The sequence below is a fragment of the Amia ocellicauda genome, chromosome 5 (assembly GCF_036373705.1).
Source record: "Amia ocellicauda isolate fAmiCal2 chromosome 5, fAmiCal2.hap1, whole genome shotgun sequence".
Lineage (NCBI taxonomy): Eukaryota > Metazoa > Chordata > Actinopteri > Amiiformes > Amiidae > Amia > Amia ocellicauda.
The window spans coordinates 11966897-11990109 of NC_089854.1; the positions used below are offsets into that span (position 1 = coordinate 11966897).

At 41.9% G+C, this 23213-nt stretch overlaps 2 protein-coding genes across 2 annotated transcripts; both read left to right on the forward strand.

Moving 5' to 3' along the window:
- The first annotated feature begins 482 nt into the window (after positions 1-482).
- LOC136750564 (galectin-4-like) lies at positions 483-7182 on the forward strand. The gene is made up of 4 exons (XM_066705705.1): positions 483-675; positions 5892-5930; positions 6121-6150; positions 7003-7182. Exons 1-4 carry the CDS (start codon positions 631-633, stop codon positions 7180-7182), a joined length of 294 nt encoding a protein of 97 aa, XP_066561802.1. The 5' UTR covers positions 483-630.
- Positions 7183-20857: 13675 nt separating this feature from the next.
- Positions 20858-23103, forward strand: LOC136749464 (galectin-7). The gene is made up of 5 exons (XM_066703790.1): positions 20858-21011; positions 21575-21657; positions 22081-22282; positions 22457-22570; positions 22961-23103. The coding sequence occupies exons 1-5, from the start codon at positions 21003-21005 to the stop codon at positions 22964-22966; spliced, it is 414 nt and encodes a 137-aa protein (XP_066559887.1). The 5' UTR covers positions 20858-21002; the 3' UTR covers positions 22967-23103.
- Positions 23104-23213: the final 110 nt, after the last annotated feature.

Below are 23213 nucleotides of genomic sequence, written 5' to 3' on the forward strand. Positions count from 1 at the left end.
AGACAACATATATCCCTACGTGTAAACCCATGGGTATCTCACCCGTTTTGACCTGAACAAAAACCAATAACAGATTACAATGTGACGAAACCAAAACAGAGAAGAAAACGGGAGGTAATTACAAACAGGAAGCAACACGAACTGACGTTGCGGTCTGTCGCCTCTCTGTCTCCAAGTTGAGAAATGACGGCCATTTGTCGGGGACATCAGATGGGACACGAACACGAAACAGCGGAGTTTGAGTGACGGGGGTGTGACGCAATCACAGCCGGACAGCTGCGTACAATAGGGATAGGGAGGACAACAGAACGCAGCCCTCTCTTTCAGCCCATATTCCCTTCTCATGTTTTCCTTCATTCCCATCTTTCTTTCTTGCTGTCTACCACTCCCCTTCTCTCCTTACCTCTTCCACTCTCCCTTTTTCTTCATCCATCCTGCCCGCTCTTTCCTTCTTCTGCCTCCTTCCTTCCTTCCCTCCCTCCCACCACAGGCTCCGCCCAGTCTCTGCTCTATAAGACTGACTCTCCTGCACTACAGAGCTTCCGTCAGTCCATCTGTCCAGCGCCGAGTTTGTCTCTTTGTCCATCTGTCAGTGTGTCCGTGTGACTGTCTGTACCTCTCTGAGTGACCATGGCTTACTGCGCTCCTCCAGGTTACCAACCCCAATGCAACCCGGTGAGTAAGAAATCTCTCTTCTATCTCTCTACAATTATCCCTTTGCTTTTCTCACCCTTAATTTCTCCTCCATCTATTTCTTCCCCCCTCTCCCTGCTTCTATATTTGTCCCAATGCTCTTATCTTTTCATCGTTTTTTGTCACACTCTCCTTGTTCTCCATTTCCCTTCTGTTTCTCTCTCTCTCTCTCGTACCGTCTCTTTCCGCTCTGCTCTCCGTCTCCTACCTTGTCTTTTCTGTCTCCTATCCTCTTCCAGCTGGTTTATCTCTCCCTCTCTTGCGTTCCTCTCTCGCTGGTCAGTGTGTGTAACTCTCTGGGGTCTGTCCTTTGCAAATCGTCCCGGAGGCGGGACGTGCGTTCTACGTTAGGTTACTCAAATCCTGTCTCCCATGGGTGCTCAAAGATGTCACTCCCGAGAACCGCAGCTCTTTTCTTTCGAATGAGCCTAGTTGTGGCCAATTCCGTATAAGCAGCGCTGATACCGGCTCTCAAAGAAACGCGTATGTTTTTTTTTGGTGACGCCCCAGAGGCGAGAGGGGAGCGCAGTCCATGCCCTATTACCCAAATCCTGTCCATCGTTGGCGAACGTGTTTGTCAAGTTCTTGCAGGGCTGTAGCTTTCTAATGATCCCAAAATACGGGCGTATCCGAGCAGGCGAGGCTGCGCTCAGCTGTTTGTGAGCGCTCCCACAGTAGGAAGGCAGGGCGCAAGCAGAAAGACGCGATACAGCAAGAAAACCAAATCCGAAGTAGATAAATGGAATCTGACGCAAAAGGAAAAGCCCTTACCCTTCGAAAACGAATCGCAGATGCCGGGTCTGTTTACAGCACTATGCGAGCCACTGACCGTGTGCTCTGGGCAAGAATAAAATGCCATGGCAGCGTGCTGGCGCTGCATCAACATAGACAGGAGCTGTTGTAAAGCATAGCATATGTCTAATGTAATGCCTAAAGCAGGGGTACTCAATTAGAAACCTAAAAGGTCCACTCACCAAATTTTCCTTGTGTCCAGGGTCCGGAACAGTGATAGACAAAATCCAAAAACAGAACTCCAACAAAAAAGGTGGTAAATCCCACAAAACGTTCAAACTATGTACAAAAGGTGATGTGGTCTGGCCTTATTAGTGTGAAAAGTGACACCTTTTTTGTGCCACCAGCTCTTTAAACTTGGGCATAAAAGGTGTGAGGGCCAGGCGGAGGCACTGATGTAAGTGTTCATTACGGAGGGTGCTCCTGTATTTGTTTTTCACCATATTCATGGTTGACTCACAACAATATGTTGAGGGAAACATGGTGAGAATTTGAAGGGCCACCTTCTGCAAGGAAGGGACACCTGCTGCAGGGACCATCTTAGTCCAGAAGGTGGTAGGGTCACAGGGAGACTCCTGCAGTGCAAGGTTTTCCTGAAGCTCAATTAGCTCTGATTGAAGAGAAGCAGCACTAGCCCATGGGCAGATTTTCAGGGCTTCAGTTGAAAATTCTGCGATGTTTTTGACAAGGAATGGATTTTCCATGCATAGTAAGACTTGTTTTCCCAGAGGGAAATCTCCAAAGCGAGTTTGGAAATTTTTTATCAGCTTGTCCAGGAATTCAGCATGATTGTGATGATGATGTGTTCCTGCTGTTTGATTTAAAAGCTTTGGGAAGTGAAGCAGGTCCTGCTGTAAGTCACACTTGAACAGCTCCAGTTTCTTCTGAAAGGCACAGACAGCTGATGTGTTCAGATCATTGAGATGGGAGGTAATGTCAGATAAAAATGCAACAATTTCCATTTTTTCTTCATTCTGCATAAATTCCACACATTGTTTTGCTTTTGCACTCTTCTGATCCAACAGAAAGATTTCCAGCTCTTTCCGTAATGTCCAAAAGCGCTCCAGTACCTTGCCTTTACTAAGCCACCGGACATTGTTGTGAAGGAGCAAATCATCAAATTCTGCATTCACCTCTGTTAGGAATGAGCGCAACAAGCGATGCTGCAGAGCAGATGATGCCCTCAAAAAGTTCACAAGTCTCATTACTGTTGTCATGACCTCTGCATACTTTTCTTCAAGACTGGCACACAAAACCATCTGATGAATTATGCAATGATATGCTATTAGGTCAGGGTAATGAGCTCTCAAGCGTGCCACTAATCCCCTCTCTCTTCCAGTCATACATGCAGCTCAATCAGTAGCAATGGAAATAACATGCTTCAGGTCTATCTCTCTGTCTCTCAACATCTGTATCAGTGCTTCATAAATATCATCCCCTCTTGTGTGTCCATGGAGGGCTGTGAGGCCTAACACATCTTCACAGAATTCTCCCTTCTCCATCAAAAAAATCTGACAAACACCAGAAGTTGTGCGTTGTCTGTGTTGTCTGTGGATTCATCCAAAGCCAATGAAATGCATTTAGCCTTTTTTTATTGCAGACTTCATTTGGTCAAGCAAATCCTCAGCAAGGACTTCAGTTCGCTTTACAGCAGTGGAGTCAGACAAAGATATTTGGTTTATTTTTTGTATGATGTCATCTTTTTGAGTTCCCTCAAACAGGGCAATTGCTATTTCATTCATGCATTCCTTCACAATCTCCGAGTCAGAGAATGGTTTCTTGTGCTTTCCTAAGACCCATGCCACTCTTAATGAAGCTTCAGTTGCACGTTCTTGTTGGGTGGCTGATCTAACTATTACACTGCATGTTGCATGGTATGATGATTGCAGATGTTTGATTTTTTTCTGGCTCTTACCTCAGATTTAAGCGGGTAATTGTGGTCAAAGTGTCCATGCTTTGAGTCATAATGACGTTTCACGTTACCACTCTTGACAATGGCAACCGTCTCGTTGCAAATTAAACACATTGGTTTTGTGCTCCCCACTGGCAGCACAAATGCATAACTGTCAGTCCACTCTGTCTTAAATTCGCGATTTTCAGAATCGACTTTTCTCTTTTTGTCAGGTTTTGAGCACGCCATGATTTTCGCTAGCAAGGAAGTACCGCAGATGGATTAGCGCCTGCTTTGCGAATGACACACACACACACAGACAGAGACACACACAGACAGAGACACACAGACAGAGACACAGAGACACAGAGACACAGAGACACAGAGACACAGACACACAGACACACAGACACACAGACACACACAGACAGAGACACACACAGACAGAGACACACAGACAGAGACACAGAGACACAGAGACACAGAGACACAGAGACACAGAGACACAGAGACACAGACACACAGACACACACAGCGCGGCCAACGAGTGAGTGAGTTGTCATGGTGATTACAGTTATTACAGCTCCTGATTGGATCTTTGGATTGGACAGACACAGAAGATGGATAAACCACATCTAGTAGGAAAACAATATAGGCGTGAAATCACGCACCAATGAAAACTCGCTTGGATCATGACTAAATTATATAATGTTGATTTTGGCTTCGGTCCAAATTGTATTGCGTCTGGGTCCGGATCCGGACCGCGGTCCGCCTATTGAGTACCCCCGCCCTAAAGTGACAATATTCAAAAGCCAGATGTTTGGAATTCTGTTTCCCTGTTTAGTATTCTTTTTTTTTTTTTACTAATTCTTTCCTTTTTATATTCTACTAGTATTCTATCTCGTATAAATGGCTGTAATTTCTGTTCTGGAGGTCAGATTTGAGTTTTTTGTTTACACAAGTTCATAAGACTTTGACGTTTCACTGTTCAGTGTTAAAAATCTGCCTGGAGCACTACAAGTGTTAAGAAAAAAAATGAATTTATTGTCATTGTAAGCACTTGTTTTTCTTCTAATTTGATTTTTGTTCTAACTTTGGGGCAAACGCACAATTTATTTTCTGAGTGTTTCCATATAAGATACTTGCCTTTAGCCCTCGTCATATTTTTACTTTTAACTAACTACAACAGTAAAATCGGGCAAAAATAGGGGGGGACCTCTAATGTGCTGTGTGTGTCGCAGTACTCCATTGTGTGTGTGTATATAGTAATACACTATGTAGGTGTGTAGTAATAGTGTTTGTGTGTGTTATCCATGATTACAGATCATTTATCAGATCATTATATATACACTATACTGTATATATAAATTGATCCCAGGTCAGCACTATAAATCTCACCCAATTTTACCTCGTTGGGTCGTTCTAAATGATACCTTGATCCTAGATCAGTAGTCCTACACTGAAATGCTTGATACATAAAGCCCCCTGAATTTGGGGTTTCACAACTTTCTGTTTTCATGTTCTGTATCATTTTGTTACACTGAGAATTGCAGTACAGATACGGCTGTATGACGTCAGTAATGTGTTTTTGAGCATCACCCAGAGAGGAAAAGAAACCAAACCGTATTATGTCCACACACACACGTGCACGTAGTACCTATTTGCCAGTTTATAACAATACTACACTAAACAATGCGTTTTTAACTTTCAGACCTCAGCTCTAGGTGGACTATAACATAACTGAGGCAAAACTTAACTACATGCTTCAGACATTGCATATATATTTGTAAGTTGTCCTGCATGACAAGGAGGTAACGTTAACTATCATTAATGATGATTTGCTAGACCAGCTTGCTTACGAGTAGGCTAGTATAGGTGGCAATCCCAACAGTTTATTTATACTGATAATTCTATTGATAACATAATCGCTGTTTTAATGTGCATTCGTAATTAAAACAATGCAAACAAGTAAACATGACATTCTCAATAATATTACCTGATATTGGATTATTCATCTACCGAAACGTTTTTTTGGATCTGGATGCATGCATGCATTCATTAAGCAAAACTATTTTACAGCAGGCTATGAGGGTAGCATCAGTGAGCTCATCCACAAGTGCATGGTACTGCACCTGAGGGATCGCTCAAGAGCAATGAAGCCATCTAACCCCGGGCCGCGTGTCTTTGCCACCCGGAGGTCATATAAAATACAATTATTAAATATCGGCCAGGAGGGCACTCGTTGAGTAAAGCCCCCCCATGGGGTCTATCTGTGCACATGCCTGCTCTCGCCAACAGCGTGTATGTGTGTAGGAGTGTGTTTTATTGTGTCCCTAATACTGTGTGTCTGTTACAGGATGGCAAGCAAGAATATCCAAAAGTCACTGTGTGTCTGTTTGTCTGTTACAAATGTGAGGGTGTCTACTGCAGTTTTGTACTACTTTTGTTCTTAATAATAGTAATGATTATTATTAATGTATTAATACTAATATTTCCCTGTCTGGTTTGTCTTCAGCAGGGAGGAGGAATGGGATACCAGGGCGGAAATCTACCGGTGAGAGAGAGATGGGTAGAGGGAGGGAGAGGGGAGAAGAGACTGAGATGAAGGGGGGGATATTTATAGACCGTGAAGGAGGGATGAGGAGAGTCAGTGAGGCTGTACAGTCCTGCACAATCCCAGGGCTCTATATTGACTCTCTCTCTCTCTCTCTCTCTCTCTCTGTTTCTCACCTGTGTTGCTGCAGATGATGGGTGGAGCTCCAATCTATAATCCAGTGAGTACTGTGTGTGCAGTGTTGTTTGTAGTACTGGTTGTCGTGTGTGTGTTTGTAGTGTTTGACTATGCTGCATGTAGGTTTTGTAAAGAACATAAGAAAGTTTACCCATCTGGCCCAGGTGATTTGATTGTTTTTAATTCTGCTAGTCCCTTTAGTACCTCCTCCTCATTTATCCTGATCTCTTAGTTTGACTGGACTGATTTGTTAACCTGTGGCATGTTATCAGTTTTTTTTTTTTTTTTTTCTTTTGTAAAAACCTCTGTGAAATACTAATTTAGAACATTTTGCCACATCTTGTTTGTTTTCCAATATTCATTTTTGCTGTTTCACTTCCTCCTTTATTGACCTCTTGCTGTTTTAGTATTGGGGGGGGGGGGGAAACCACTTTGCATTAGTTTTAGGTCCCAGGGCTATGTTTCTTTCCATTTCCCTCTTTGCTTTCCTGATCTTTTTGCAGTTCTATATATTCTTTGTATTTTGTTTTGCCTCTATCCCTTTTGTATGAGCTATACAACATTTTTATTTTCTTAATTTTTTTGCATACTTCTATTAAACCAGTTTGGCCAATGTTTTTTGGTCCTCAATTTGCTCAGTTTTGGTACAGATTTCTCCTGAGCCTCAAGTAGTATATTCTTAAAATTATAACCATCCATTTTCGACTGAATCTGTATCCAGTGTGCTCCAGTCTAATGCTTTGTTTTTCAGCTGTGCAGTGGTTGCATAATGATGCAGTGATTGCAGTGTGTTTTGATTGTGATGTGTTATTCTGTAATGACTGTACTGTGTATCTATGGTGGTGTTGAGTACTGCCATGCAGTGATGGTGTTGTCGTTGTGTGTGTGTGTGCAGCAAATCCCGTACTGTGACGTGATCCCGGGTGGAATGATGGCCAAGCGCACCATCATCATCCGGGGCATGGTGCCCTACGGAGCCAACCGGTGCGTCTGCCTGTCTGCCTGTGACCATCTGACATTCCTCTTTGTCCCTCTCTCTCCTGCCCTTCTACCTGTGTCCCCAGGTTCCACCTGAAATTTATGGTCTCGTGACGTGGCATTCCATCTGAACCCACGCATACGGGAGGGTATGGTGGTGAGGAACCGCTACATGGGGGGGGGGGGAATGAGGAGAGCGACCTGGAATACAACCCCTTCCAAGAGGGACAGTACTTTGAGGTGAGAGTGAGAGACACACGGACACACTGCACCGATGCATACACACGCACGCACGGACACACATCACTGACTCTCACTGATTCCCACATGCATACATTGACACACACGCTCGCGCTCTCTCTCTCAGATCTCGGTGCGCTGCGGTAACTGGCGCTACAAGGTGTAAGTGAATGGTCAGCGTCTCTGTGAATTTCCCCACCGTCTGCAGCCCTTCACACAGGTGGACACTCTGCAGGTGGAGGGAGACGTGCAGCTCTCCTACATCCACTACTGACCCCGACACTCCTCCCCTCATCCACCAGTCTCCCATCCGTCTGTATTCCCTCAGCCCTTTCACACTCTCTCTCTCTCTGTCTTCACAAGAGACGCAGAGGGACAGCCAATGAAAATCCCCCACGCAGTAGCCAACCTCTCCCTCCTATTCCCACACACACTGTGAGGAGAGGGCTGCACTGAGATGGGAGAAACCCTTGTTTATATAGTGCCTTAGCAACACCTGCCCCCCTAATCAAAACATCAGGGGGGAATAATTGAGTGTTTTAATATATTAATGGGCAATTGAATAAATCTTTAATTACATCTGTCTCTATTTGTTATTACTATTTTTATTTCTTGGCAGGTGCCCTTAGCCAGGGTGACTTACAACATAAGTGCAAAAATACAGTTAAGTAAAGGCATCAAACATTACAAATTCAATTTATGTAAAATATAGCAATTCAAAATATAATACATTTTACAACTTCCAATTTACACAGGCGAGTACAGTAAGTGAGGTCATACATCCTGGACGGTAAAAGCTAAGTGTTGTCAAGATATAGGGTCACAGTCAAGGGCTACGGGAAAGGGAGCTAGGAGGAAAACAATCAAAAATGCTAGAAGCATAATAAAACTCTGTGAAGTGCTATCTAACTGGGATTAAAAGGACTAATATTACAAGTACTGTCTGAAAAGAGGCCAGGGACGAGAAGGAGTGGCTCTGGAGGAAGGGGAGTGGAGAGGAGGCAGAGTTAGTCTTCTGACACCAGAAGACCGCAGTGGTCTGGAGGGGGATGTATGGAGAGAAGAGTGTCTGAAGGTAACTTGGTGCAGTGTGGTTGAGACCGCGGTAGGTGTGGGTCAATGTCTTGAACTGAATGCGTTTCAGTATCGGGAGCCAGTGGAGGGAGTGGAGCAGTGGGGTAGCGTGTGCGAATCAGGGCAGCGAGAATACCAGAGGAGCCGCAGAGTTCTGGATGAGCTGGAGCGGCGGGTAGTAGTTGCAGGCAGGCCGACCAGGAGGGAGTTGCAGTAGTGCAGGCGGGAGAGGACCAGTGACTGGACGAGCAGCTGAGTCAAGTAGTCGGTGAGGAAGGGACGGATTCGGCGTATATTGCTCAGGAAGAATCTACAGGTGCGTGTCAGGGTGGTGATGTGCTGGGTGTAGGAGAGCACAGGATTGAGGGTGATGGAGATTTTTAGTGGAAGAAGAAGGAGAGAGTGTAGTGGATTCCAAGGGGATCGAGATGGAGAGGTTAGCAAAAGGTGAGGAAGAGTAGGGGAGAAACAGGAGATCCGATTTGGAGAGGTTGAGCTTGAGGTGGTGCGAGTGCATCCAGGTGGAGATAGCAGACAAACAGGAAGAGATGCGAGGGGATGAGAGGGTCAGAAGAGGGAAAGGCTGATGATGCCCAGATCTTCCTATCATCGAAGTGGTAGGAGAAACCAAGGGATGCGATGAGGGGGCCCAGGGAGCGAGTGTAGAGAGAGAACAGGAGCAGACCCAGGACGGAGCCTTGGGGAACGCCTGTGAGGAGAGGTTGGGGGGGTGGATGAGGAACCTCGCCATGTTACTTGGTAGGTCCGGTCACTGAGGTAGGAGGAGAACCAGGTGATTCATATTAGTATGAATGACCAATCAATTAGTTACTTATTTGTATTGATGGACAGGTACATAGGACAGCAGACATAATAGTAGCATGTCTGATAGTATGTAAAGTAAGCAGAAATCCCTTATGTCCCTCATGAATTTATTTCAGTTGCCTATGTGAACTGTCACTCAGTGAAAGGGGGAGGGTCGATCAGGACAAATAGGGCTCTTCACAGAAAAAGGGTGGCCTGTGCCACCCCTCTGCATATCCCTGGTTCAGTGTATAATTCATATGGTGAAAATATATATGAATATAATTGCACATTAGACAGTAAGAAGGAAATAAATGATCATAATAAAGTAAACAATAACTCCATAAATCACCTGGTAACCCCTTTGTGCTTTTATTACCACAGCAGATAACACTGCACTTTACTATGTTTTTACCACATTACCCCACACTTTTTTTTTTTGACGATGGTAGCCCACACTACGCTCATATGGCATAAAACTGTGGTAGTGCATGAAGGTGTTGCAGACCCATGTATGGCCCATATAGTATACACACTTACCAGAGGTGGAAAGAGTACTGAAAAATCCTACTCAAGTAGAAGTAAAAGTACTGGTCTTAAAAACTGGTCAAGTAAAAAGTAGCTCATTTAAAAAGTACTTGGAGTACACATTACTTTTATCAAAGTATCGTCACATGATCTCCAAGCAAACGCTTGACTCTAAATATATATAGGCCATAGCATATGATTCACATCATTTTCATACTCATCAAACCATTCAGTGAGCCGTCGTGCCCTGTGGAAGGGGGCATTGTCATCCTGGAAGAGACCACTGCCATCAGGAGAGAAATGTGTCACCATAGGATAAAGGTGATTTGCAGAGACCCTTCCCTCTCAGGGGACAAGTGGACCCAAACCATGCCAGGAAAATGCCCCCCAGAGCATAACAGAGCCTCCGGACCCCCTCACTGTAGGGGTCCAGCAGTCAGGCCTGTACCATTCTCTTGGTGTCACCACACATGCACTCGCCCACTTGTGGAGAACACCAGCCAGTTGAGTGTCTTTGTGACTGAAGCTCCTGCCATTCGTGCCCCAATAATGACCCCTCTTTCAAAGTCACTTACAGTGAGGGGAAAAAAGTATTTTGCTGATTTTGTATGTTTGCCCACTGACAAAAGAAATGATCAGTCTATCATTTTAATGGTATGTGTATCTAACAGTGAGAGACAGAATAACAACAAAAAAATCCAGCTGGGACCATAGTCACCAAGAAAACAATTGGTAACACACTACGCTGTGAAGGACTGAAATCCTGCAGCGCCCGCAAGGTCCCCCTGCTCAAGAAAGCACATGTACAGGCCCGTCTGAAGTTTGCCAATGAACATCTGAATGATTCAGAGGAGAACTGGGTGAAAGTGTTGTGGTCAGATAAGACCAAAATCAAGCTCTTTGGCATCAACTCAACTCGCCGTGTTTGGAGGAGGAGGTATGACCTCAAGAACACCATCCCCACTGTCAAACATGGAGGTGGAAACATTATGCTTTGGGGGTGTTTTTCTGCTAAGGGGACAGGACAACTGCACCGCATCAAAGGGATGATGGACGAGGCCATGTACCGTCAAATCTTGGGCGAGAACCTCCTTCCCTCAGCCAGGGCATTGAAAATGGGTCGTGGATGGGTATTCCAGCATGACAATGACCCAAAACACACAGCCAAGGCAACAAAGGAGTGGCTCAAGAAGAAGCACATTAAGGTCCTGGAGTGGCCTAGCCAGTCTCCAGACCTTAATCCCATAGAAAATCTGTGGAGGGAGCTGAAGGTTCGAGTTGCCAAATGTCAGCCTTCGAACCCTTAATGACTTGGAGAGGATCTGCAAAGAGCACTGGGACAAAATCCCTCCTGAGATGTGTGCAAACCTGGTGGCCAACTACAAGAAACGTATGACCTCTGTGATTGCCAACAAGGGTTTTGCCACCAAGTACTAAGTCGAAGGGGTCAAATACTTATTTCCCTCATTAACATGCAAATCAATTTATAACTTTTTTGAAATGCGTTTTTCTGGATTTTTTTGTTGTTATTCTGTCTCTCACTGTTAAAATACACCTACCATTAAAATTATAGACTTTGTCAGTGGACAAACATACAAAATCATCAGGGGATCAAATACTTTTTTCCCTCACTGTAGATCCTTTCCTTTTGCCATCTTGATCCAAATCGAGGTCAACTGCACCTGCTCAGTATTTTTATAAATGCCACCGAGTATCATAGGATCTTAATTATATCATGCAGTACACCTGTTTGGAGGCATCTGCATTCGTTATGTTCCTCCACTCATGTATTCAGGTTTTTCTTTAAATTTGTCACCTGTCTGAATATGTATTTATTTATTTAAAAAACAGCAACAGCCATTTAGAAATACTAATAATAATACAAACTTTTAAATCAATAGAACCGTTACTTTATTGTTACATAATTGAGAATAAATAAATAAATAAATAGATAGATAGATAGATAAATAAATATATTCTCAATCATGGCCAGTGTGCACAGATGTATAACAATAAAGTAACTTCTATTGATTTAAAAGTTTGTATTATTTTTATTTCTAAATGTCTGTTGCTGCTATTTAAATAAATAAATAAAAATGAAATCACTGTTAACTTACCTAGAACACTAACAAACGTTGATATAACTTTATTGTGGGGGACATCATTGGTCAGGACAGGAGGCATGTTACACAAACATCTCTTTCCAAAAAGAAAGTATGGGTTTGTAATTTGTGAAATTGTTTGATATTTCGTCAACATTGCTGAATGATGTATTCACTGTGATCGTGTGAACTTCACTGTTTCAGAGATCAGTGCTATTTTGAAAACGAGTGTGATGCTGATTGGCTAAAATTAATACATTGCCCTTTGACATCAATCAGGAATGTCAAATGTTGCGAATAAAAAAATTAAAAAAATGTTTTTAGCATTGGTTTGGCTTTTATCACGTTTTGCCACGAGGCTCTTCAAATGTTTGCTCACTAAGGTGTAACGATTGCACACATTTTCGATTCAGTTCAATTTTCAAATTTTATTTCTTATTTTTCTTTACACACTTGTCTCCAAATTAATAACATTTCTTGACAAAAATCGAACAATTATTTTAACACTGCCAGCCGGGAAATCAACAATAACAGTTTATTATCAGTACATTAACAGTCAGGGCTTATGAAACACACTTTAAGTAGTTATAGACTTGCATGAACAGTTCTGGGGTTGTCATGATTGAATTCAAAAGGAAAGTTAGAAACATGCTGAGCCGATCAGAGGTCAAACAGACGAGCTACACTCACCTAAAGGATTATTAGGAACACCATACTAATACTGTGTTTGACCCCCTTTCGCCTTCAGAACTGCCTTAATTCTACGTGGCATTGATTCAACAAGGTGCTGAAAGCATTCTTTAGAAATGTTGGCCCATATTGATAGGATAGCATCTTGCAGTTGATGGAGATTTGTGGGATGCACATCCAGGGCACGAAGCTCCCGTTCCTCCAAATCCCAAAGATGCTCTATTGGGTTGAGATCTGGTGACTGTGGGGGGCAGTTTAGTACAGTGAACTCATTGTCATGTTCAAGAAACCAATTTGAAATGATTTGACCTTTGTGACATGGTGCATTATCCTGCTGGAAGTAGCCATCAGAGGATGGGTACATGGTGGTCATAAAGGGATGGACATGGTCAGAAACAATGCTCAGGTAGGCCGTGGCATTTAAACGATGCCCAATTGGCACTAAGGGGCCTAAAGTGTGCCAAGAAAACATCCCCCACACCATTACACCACCACCACCAGCCTGCACAGTGGTAACAAGGCATGATGGATCCATGTTCTCATTCTGTTTACGCCAAATTCTGACTCTACCATCTGAATGTCTCAACAGAAATCGAGACTCATCAGACCAGGCAACATTTTTCCAGTCTTCAACTGTCCAATTTTGGTGAGCTTGTGCAAATTGTAGCCTCTTGTTCCTATTTGTAGTGGAGATGAGTGGTACCCGGTGGGGTCTTCTGCTGTTGTAGCCCATCCGCCTCAAGGTTGTACGTGTTGCGGCTTCACAAATGCTTTGCTGCATACCTCGGTTGTAACGAGTGGTTATTTCAGTCAAAGTTGCTCTTCTATCAGCTTGAATCAGTCGGCCCATTCTCCTCTGACCTCTAGCATCAACAAGGCATTTTCGCCCACAGGACTGCCGCATACTGGATGTTTTTCCCTTTTCACACCATTCTTTGTAAACCCTAGAAATGGTTGTGCGTGAAAATCCCAGTAACTGAGCAGATTGTGAAATACTCAGACCGGCCCGTCTGGCACCAACAACCATGCCACGCTCAAAATTGCTTAAATCACCTTTCTTTCCCATTCAGACATTCAGTTTGGAGTTCAGGAGATTGTCTTGACCAGGACCACACCCCTAAATGCATTGAAGCAACTGCCATGTGATTGGTTGGTTAGATAATTGCATTAATGAGAAATTGAACAGGTGTTCCTAATAATCCTTTAGGTGAGTGTATATCACCTGCGATTCTTCAATTATGTATCAAAATGAGAGCATATACACAAACGAGAAATAATAATAAAATAAATTGTGTAAACTGGTGTATAAATCGGTATGCATATATATTAACAGACATATACAATTATAAACCATAAAGAATCAGTTATAAAAATAGCATAAAACTGAAACATAGCCCAGCAACGTGAAAGCGCTTTGAAATGGCTCGGTCTTACAGATGCGCACATCAATGCAGAAAACGCGCTTCTCAACACAGTGTCCTGTAATAATTACTGTCTACTGTCGTTTTGTTTTTGCTGATACTTGAATTAATTTTGGTTTGGCAAAGCCAAATAAATAAATAAATAAATAAATAAATAAATAAATCACGACTCCCATCTTTAAATTCGGTGGTCGAAATCAATCGATCTTCATTTTGGATTTAATAATATACACCCCTAATCACTAATACTCATAGCTAGCTAGTTAACGTACCTTAGCTTCTGCCGCTGGACTGGAGGACTGACCTGAAATCTTTGATTAATTGACTGACCAACCGTAACATCACACACACACTGTGATTGGCCGTGATTGGAGTGCTGTGGGCGGGATGCTGTACATTTGAATGTATTGCTCCTTCATTTATTGGTCATTTTGTCACCCACATTTTTTTTTTTCATGACAGCCTACAAAATTTGTACTCTGTAACGAATGCCTTTATAAAAGTAGCAAAGTACAATACTTCACTCAAAACATACTTAAGTAAAAGTAAAATTACCAGATTTGAAAAATACTCAAAAGTACACGAAACAGCTACTCAATTACAGGAACGAGAGTAGTTGTAATTCGTTACTTTCCACCCCTGACACTTACTGCAATGCTACGCCACTGGTATGTGTTTCATGTTTCCAGTACAAAAGCCATCGGATGAGTTAGTGTTTTTCTGAAATAATAATTATAAATTATTATAATAACAATTTATAGTTATTTCAGAAAAACTTACATTTACAGTTTGAAAGTAGATGCCTTAGTGTTGTCACTAGCAGTATATGTTAGCTATTTGTCTAGTGCATTTGCAGTGTATTAGCTAGCTGTAATTTGGATGCTTATAAGAGAGCAACTGCTTAATTTCCTCATTATTATTCAAATTAGTTTACTTACAAAAATTTATGTATCCTAAGTTCATTTAGCATGTGGCAGTGAACGATGTACGTTATCTCACATTTCTGATACATTCCAGTGTTGTATTATGTTGCAGTTTCACTTCTAATTCATGAATGCATTCCAGGATCTTATTAAAGCTGCAAACTAAGATGAATCTTCTGCATTTAATGGATGGAGTTTGGCTTGCTGTTAAATTGTGTCAGCACATGCAACGAGAACAGTGCAGTTTCCAAACACTGTTTTCTATATTTTCTTTAGTTGTTAGTTCTATTAATTGACCAATGCACCACGTAGGCCAACTTTGCTTCATAACCTTTGTGTTAGAACTAACTACCTGACATACAGTATACAATGCAAACTCATTACTGTGGGCTCAGTACAATATAATATATGCAATTAATATGAGTTAAGAGCTGATGCCAAAAGTGATTTGGCTGACATTTTTGCATTCTATTTTAACAAGAAATATTACATTGTTTGGAATATGAAATTAGCCTACAGGACTACCACTTAGCTCTATTCAGTGTACTACTGTAAATTCTATGGGGATCATACGTCTGACATCAAACCAATAATGCCATGCCAACAAACATGCTCCTTAACAATCTTTTGTGATCTCATTTCAAGTTGAAAGACAACCATGACTGAATGGGAAGAGCCTTCTGACCTGCCAATCATGTGAAAACTTGTACCAAAGCTGCCTTATAGGGGCCCTGCTGGCAGGAGGAGTCCTGCCCCTGTGCTTGTTGAAGAGGGAAAAATGAACTTTCCTAAAATCAAACTGGACTATGCATTAAACATGGCCCTCACTTGTGGATTGGCTGTAGATCAAATGTGCATAACATTTGCCAGTCAAAATTTCAGACAATGAGGAGTCGGGTTGTTTGCTTGCCTGCTTATGTAACATAGCAACCTGAATCAAAAGGTATGTGACATCCTGCTGTGGTAGGAATGGGATGTCTGCCTCAGAAATTGGACAATCAAGCAAGCACATCTCCAGTCCATTTCTCTGTCTCACTTTACATCAATATCATATGATTGGTTGTCTTAGGTCCCACAAAGTAAAATGTGTCCCTCCCAGACAATACGCCCATCAAAACTACATGTACATATATATATACACATCTGTATTTCTGTCAATGCATTAAGATCATGCAAGCACATCTCCAGTCCATTTCTCTCTTACCCCGTTTCCACTAGCCACGTTTAGCTGCACCTCAGACTGGCCGTGCCATGCCGGGGGTTTCCACTAGGGCTCAGCTGCACCTCCGCCTGTGCCCGAACTAGTTTCAGGAGCGCAGTTTCATATATCGTATCGGCTGAGTCCCAAACTGGTCCGGGTCAGTACTGTGACGTCATGACGCAGCGCGTCTGCACTCTGACATTGTAACTGCAGTAATGGCGGACGCTCTCGATGCGGGAGATGCGCTAGAAACTTTTCACAAGAAGGACTATGTGTGTTTACCTTGGGAAAACGATTCATCTGGCAACACAGGGTTAATTGCTTGGCACAGAAAGACATTTAAGAGTGTTTGAAAAGATCGCGAAATCTGTCGGAGAAAGGACTGCATCAGACTGCAATACAATGTGCCCTTACGAAATACATTGCTTTTTTTGTTATAAATACACGCAAACATGAAATATTCGTCCTGGATTTAAATTAAATGTACTGATGTCTTGTAAATTATCTCAAAATTATTAAATGTCACGGTTTTTAGCTTCCCCCTGTTTACACTATTTAAAACTATTAAAATGTTTAAAACAGAGACAAATTTTTATGTGATCAATCACATGAAGAATCGTATATTTTAATTATATTTGTAATCCCTCATTATCGCTATAACTATATGTTAATGATAATCCAAATATAGGCGCTTTACCGACTGCACAACAAACCCTACAACCTTACAAAACTTGGCGATTAATACATCTGATCCATTCATTACTATGGAGCATTATAAATTAATTAGTCAATTCGTAAATTAATTAATCAATTCATAAATCAGTTCATTAATTTATTGTGTTGTTTACCAAGTGATCTTTCAGTTTCATTTGGCAAACGAACTTCTTTTTAATGCTTGTCAATCACCCGAGGGGGCGGGTTTTGGCCTTCTGTCATGACCCAGGTGAAAGAAGACATGGCAGGTTGCTACTGTGAGGAGGAGACACTTCACAGTGTAGTGCTTTTTTGATTCATTATCCACAGAGACGCAGGACTCAGGTTGATTCTCCGCTCCAGATTTTTTATTCAATGCATTCAATGCAAGGGAAGAGCACCCAATCACCCATGAAGCAATGTAGCAACTCTTAATGCATTGACAGAAATACAGATGTGTATATATATATGTACATGTAGTTTTGATGGGCGTATTGTCTGGGAGGGACACATTTTACTTTGTGGGACCTAAGACAACCAATCATATGATATTGATGTAAAGTGAGACAGAGAAATGGACTGGAGATGTGCTTGCTTGATTGTCCAATTTCTGAGGCAGACATCCCATTCCTACCACAGCAGGATGTCACATACCTTTTGATTCAGGGTTGCTATGTTACATAAGCAGGCAAGCAAACAACCCGACTCCTCATTGTCTGCAATTTTGACTGGCAAAACCTGTTTCTGAACAGGTTGTCTTTATGCAAACCTGGTCACCAACCCATCTGCAAGTGAGGGCCATGTTTAATGCATAGTCCAGTTTGATTTTAGGAAAGTCAATTTTTCCCTCTTCAACAAGCACAAGAGTGGGACTCCTCCTGCAAGCAGGGCCCCTGTATGACAGCTTTAGTACAAGATTTCACATGATCGGCAGGTCAGAAGGCTCTTCCCATTCAGTCAAGGTTGTATTCTTTTTCAGGGAACCAGGGTGATGATAATAACCAAATGTTTGTGTGAAATGAACGCACGACATCTAAACATGCCAACAGAGTGATGCATTCTGGGCATGGCAGTTTTCTGTAGGAAGTCTGCTTACAGGCATGTAGCCGGAGTTATTGATAAAAAGGGTGAGATTAAAGAGTTGAAACACAGACTACAAATTCCGTGGATAAATAAGATTTAATAAAAGGCTGTTTTGAAATCACTGTTGGACAGTAAGAAGTATTCGATTTAAATCGAGAGACAGGAAGTGACCAGATTTAATTTATGTAGCTACTGAATTGAATATGTACTCTATCTGTTATTTATTATTTATTAATAGTGCTATTGGGGTTTTATTTATGTGATATTTAAATGAATATGTACTTATAGCACTATTTGTTTTTAGCACAGCTTAAGTAGTAATTTCTAACAGAAAACGTCTTGATCACAATGTTTTGTTGTTGACTTTGATGATGAATTATCGGTGAAAATTGTCGCTCGTGATGAAAAGTGTGTGACAAATTATTTTTAAAACAAATAGCGAAACATTGCAATCGGATGCGATCATTGTTAATGTCAAGTCATATGTTGGTATTGTAACGAATTTGTGTTTCTCCTCGTAAGGCAGCGAATAATGAATAGGATGCAGGGTTCAACAACAGGAACTTTTATTTTCAGCACAGTGCTTTATCAGGCTGGAGTGACACTCAAGCATGTAACACTCACACGCTCTGCACTCTTTCAACAGAACTGGACTAACTCTCAAACTCACTCCACTAACTTGAACTAACTATCCCAACTCGAACTGACACACAGGAACAGGGCACCCCTATTTAAGCCCTCTGGCCCCGTGACTGGCTCCTCCAATCATGGCGCCCCCGTGTTCCCACGCAGGGCTAACCCTTAACCCTGGAACTTTCCCCGCTACACTAGCTAGCATGCACATGCTCCACACATGCAAACCACCAAGCACACACACACACCATTAACCGCCACCCCCCAATACACAGACAGACACCCCCCCACACACACACACACACCCCCCACAGTCCCAGATCTCTACAGTATTTTTGGAAGGAACCTCCACACAAAACATAACTGAAAGCACACATTTGTAACCCTTAAAAACAACAACATTGAAACTCATTAATTTACATATAGTATTTATTTTAATCTAAAAAGTGTATTTTAAATGCTCCTTTTAAAGTCGGAAACTTTATACCACTTAAAAAAACAATTTGCAATGCCATTTGCACATCGTTCTTTTAAATCTTTATTTTATTCAGTTTGTGTTATGTATTTGTTAATATTACATTTATGTAGTATTTGTGTAGTTCTACTATTTGATCAAACAATAAAACAGCATAGTCTTCAGTAGTGTATAAAGAGTTTTAACATACAAAGTTTAAGCTAAACTTCGTTATTTTAAAAGGTATGTGGTTGCCTGTAATTGGATGGCATGTTCATAGAGAGGGAAACCTTATTCATATTTTATTGGCTACTGAGATGATTAAGTGATGTAAGGCTGTACCTGGATGTTGTATATGTTGTGTACGTTTCTAGAACACAAGGAGTAAAATGGACACTGTACATTGTAAACGCTATGCCCTGCTGCTGTTGTAAGTTTGTAAATAGAGCTGATTTTTTATTCTTGTCAATCCTCTCTTTTCTTTAACCTTTTCGTCTGTTGAATACACAACATCATCCTACTTAAGAATTTGGAACAACGCCTGTGAAACTGGTCAGAGCGGTAAATTCTTCAAAGGTATATCAATACTAGACACAGCACATCTGCTCATCTGGAACTAGAAGGAACTGGCCTGTACCTGCTGCAAGAGCAGAGATGGGTGGGACTGAAGGGAGTGATGTCCGCAAAGCTCTTCTTGCATGCTTTAGCACTGTGTAATTATTGGGGCTTATTGTGTAAGTCGCCCTGGATAAGGGCGTCTGCCAAGAAATAATAATAACAACAGATGTTTAGAAGTACTAACTGTATGCAACCTTTGTTAATTTACCAAATAATTGTAATACCTTCTGTTTCAGAAAATTCTGTATTGTTACCTGTTAGTCATTTTCCCCCTTTGTACAATAACATTTGTTTTACATTACTACCATGTCTGTTTTTTTAAGAAACACTAATATGTTGTGCAAACACAATTAAACTTTATTACATTATTTTAAGTGCAAATGAGCTGTATATAAAATAAAACAACTTTAAAGTGCAACTTAACTATAAAAAAACATTAACTTTAAAGTGCAATAAAACTATATACCAAATATAACAAAGACATACAAAACAAAATCAAAAATTTTAAATCCAGTGGAATGGGTTCTGTACTTTTTTACCATCAATTCCTGTGCCAATTGTCCCAGAACCTAAATAAAATCTTTGTTCAATGAAACAGAAGTTGCAGCATCAGGATCCCTGATTGTCTTTCTTTCAGTTCTCAGAGACGTTGCAGGTATTTGTCATCAGATTCCTGAATGGCCTGCACAAATTATTTTCACAAACTGGAGGTTTCTGATCATTTACTTTTGCCTGAAAATAAAATATTAAAAGGTTAGCACAATGCTGCATGCACCCATATGTTACCTATCCATATGGTCATCTTCTAAACCATAGAGTTTGTAAACTTTTGTAACTTTATAACTAAGTATTATTAGTGAGTATATGGTAGGTGCTGTTCTTCTAGCTATGTAATTATTATTACACATTTAGCAGATGCCTTAATTCAATTCAAGGAGACTTGCCATCCATCCATTTTTAAAGCCACTTATCCTGGTGAGGGTCACTGGGAAGCTGGAGCCAAGGCATAGAGCACAATAATTGTTTGGGTCAAAATTTATATTACCACATTAATGCATTACGGCTCAAAACAAATGTTTGACATGGTTTTGGCTTGGGTTGGATATGCCAGTGGAAAATATCTCTATCTATCCTGCCCATTCCGTTTCCTTTCTATTTTAAAAAACAGATCCAAAAAGATAATACATCATGTGCAGAGTGTCAGGTTGTGCGCCTCAGGCTGTGGCAGGCAGTGACCTATTGGGCAGCCAGGGTGGCTGTGTCCCTCCCCCCTCTCTCTCTCTCTCTCTCTAGGCTCCTCCCAGTCTCTGCTTTATAAGAGTGGCTCCCCTGCACTACCGAGTTTCCGTCTCTCCAGCTCCTAGACACTGCGTCTATCTGTCCAACACCGAGTCTGTCTCTTTGTCCATCTGTCAGTGTGTTCGTGTGACTGTCTGTATCTCTCTGAGTGACCATGGATCTGGTAAGAAATCTCTCTTTTCTCTACAATTATCCCTTTGCTTTTCTCACCCTTCTTAATCTCTCCTCCATATCTTTCTTTCCCCCCTCTCCCTCCTTCTATATTTGTCCCTATCCTTTTTTCTTTTCCTTGTTTTTTCTCCCACTCCCACTCTCCTTCTTCTGTTTCCCTTCTGTCTCTTTCTCTCTTGTACTTTTTCATTCCTCTCTCCTCTCCATTCACTCCTCCCTCTGTCTTCTACCTTGTCTTTTCTGTCTCCTCTCCTCTTTCTCTAGAGTCCTGCTGGTTTCTCTCTCCCTCTCTTGCGTTCCTCTCTCTCTGGTCAGTGTGTGCGTAATGTGCTGTGTGTGTCGCAGTACTCTATTCTGTGTGTATATAGTAATACAGTATTGGTGTGTAGTAATACAGTGTGTATGTGTAGTCTAGTAATGTAGTGTTGTGTTTGTGTGTATTATCCATGAATACAGTGATTTGTGTGTGCGTTATCCAGTAAACACTGTGTGTCTGTTGTGTAGTAATTTCAGTATTGTTGTGTAGTAATCCAGTGCTGTGTGTTGTGTGTGCAGACTGTGCCGTATCTGGGCCCATTGTCCTTGAGTCCGGGGATGTCTGTCAGCATCAGTGGGGTGATCGATAATAATTGCACCAGGTGAGCATAGTTATACTCTAGCCACTGCAGGTGTACAGTTACACACGGTGTACACTGTACTCCCCACTGGAATACAGCGAGCGCAGGTGTACTCAACAGGGGTGCAATCTATACAGGGAACATGCACTAGGTGTACACTCTATAGCTAAATACACTCCACCACCTTCCTTGCCTCTCTCTCTCTCTCTCTCTTTTCATGCCCCACCCTCTCTCTCTCTCTCCTCTCTGTTCAATTCACTGGACAGGTCTAGTGCTCAGGAACAGGGCAAACGGGTGCAGTAGCTACAGTAGTTTACAATACAGTAGTCAATGCAATTCAATTGAAAGGGGCTTCATTGGCATGACCAATCACAGTATTGCCAAAGTCTCTCTCCCTCCCTCTTCCCTCCACCCATTAGCCATCTCTTTTGTCGTCCCCCTCAGGTTTGCAGTGAACCTGCAGTGCGGCGATTCCGAGGACAGTGACATCGCCCTGCACGTCAACCCACGCTTTGATGACAATGATATAGTGTTCAACACCTTGAGGGACGGATACTGGGAGGAAGAGGATGTGGTTCCAGAAGTACCCTTCACAAAGGGGGAGAGCTTCCAACTCATCATCACCGCCAGCGCTGAGGCCTTCGAGGTCAGAGAGAGGGGGAGAGGGAGGGGAGCAAGGAGATGAAGGGGAGGGAGAAGAAGGTGGAAGAGGAGGGAGAGAGGCAGATCTCTGTGACTCTGTCTGTTCCCCAATGGTCCTTAATGATCATGATGTCTCTTTCTATCCCTCCCTCCCCCTCTCATTTTCTCTCTCTCTCAGATCAATGTGAATGGCAATCAGATCCACACTTTCCAGCAGAGGATGCCTCTGGAGAGAGTGAGTGCAATCAGGGTAATTGGAGACGTCACACTGGAGACTCTCAACATCAACGAGGTGAGAGAGTGAGGGAGGGTAATATTTGTCTTTGTCTCTTTCTGTGTGTGTGTGTGTGTGTGTGTGTGTGTGTGTGTGTGTGGGCATGGACACCTTGGAAGAATGGGAGTGAGGGCCTCTATCTCAGTCCAGCTTTCCACTACTTCGCTATAGGCATAGTGTGTGACGAACCCACTGAAACTACTTGTTCTTTTTTGTTTTTTTGAAGGGGACACTGAATTAGCCACAAATGTAACGTAATGGCAACTGGAGAGAAGGGAACTTTGTCATAATTATTTTAAGTGGTAAATACGGACAATTAAGATTATAGTTACAAGAATAAATACGGCATTGCAATTATTGAATGCCTTGTAGTTTACAGATATTTTTTTTGTTTTTCTGTTTATCTAGAATTGAACCCAGACGTGTACAGAGGACCCTGCTCAGTTCGGGAATTCAGTCACTGAGACGCAAGATCAGATGTTTGTCGCTTATTATTTTAAATGTTTCATCTACAATTTGTGAATAAAATTGGTACTTATTATTCCTAAAAATGCCTTGGCTGAGTGATTTGAATATGTCACGAGCAGTGTGTTATGGCCTTAATCACTTAATAATTGGTTGATTATTCACTAATTAATTTACTATCCTTTCTTCCTTTGTT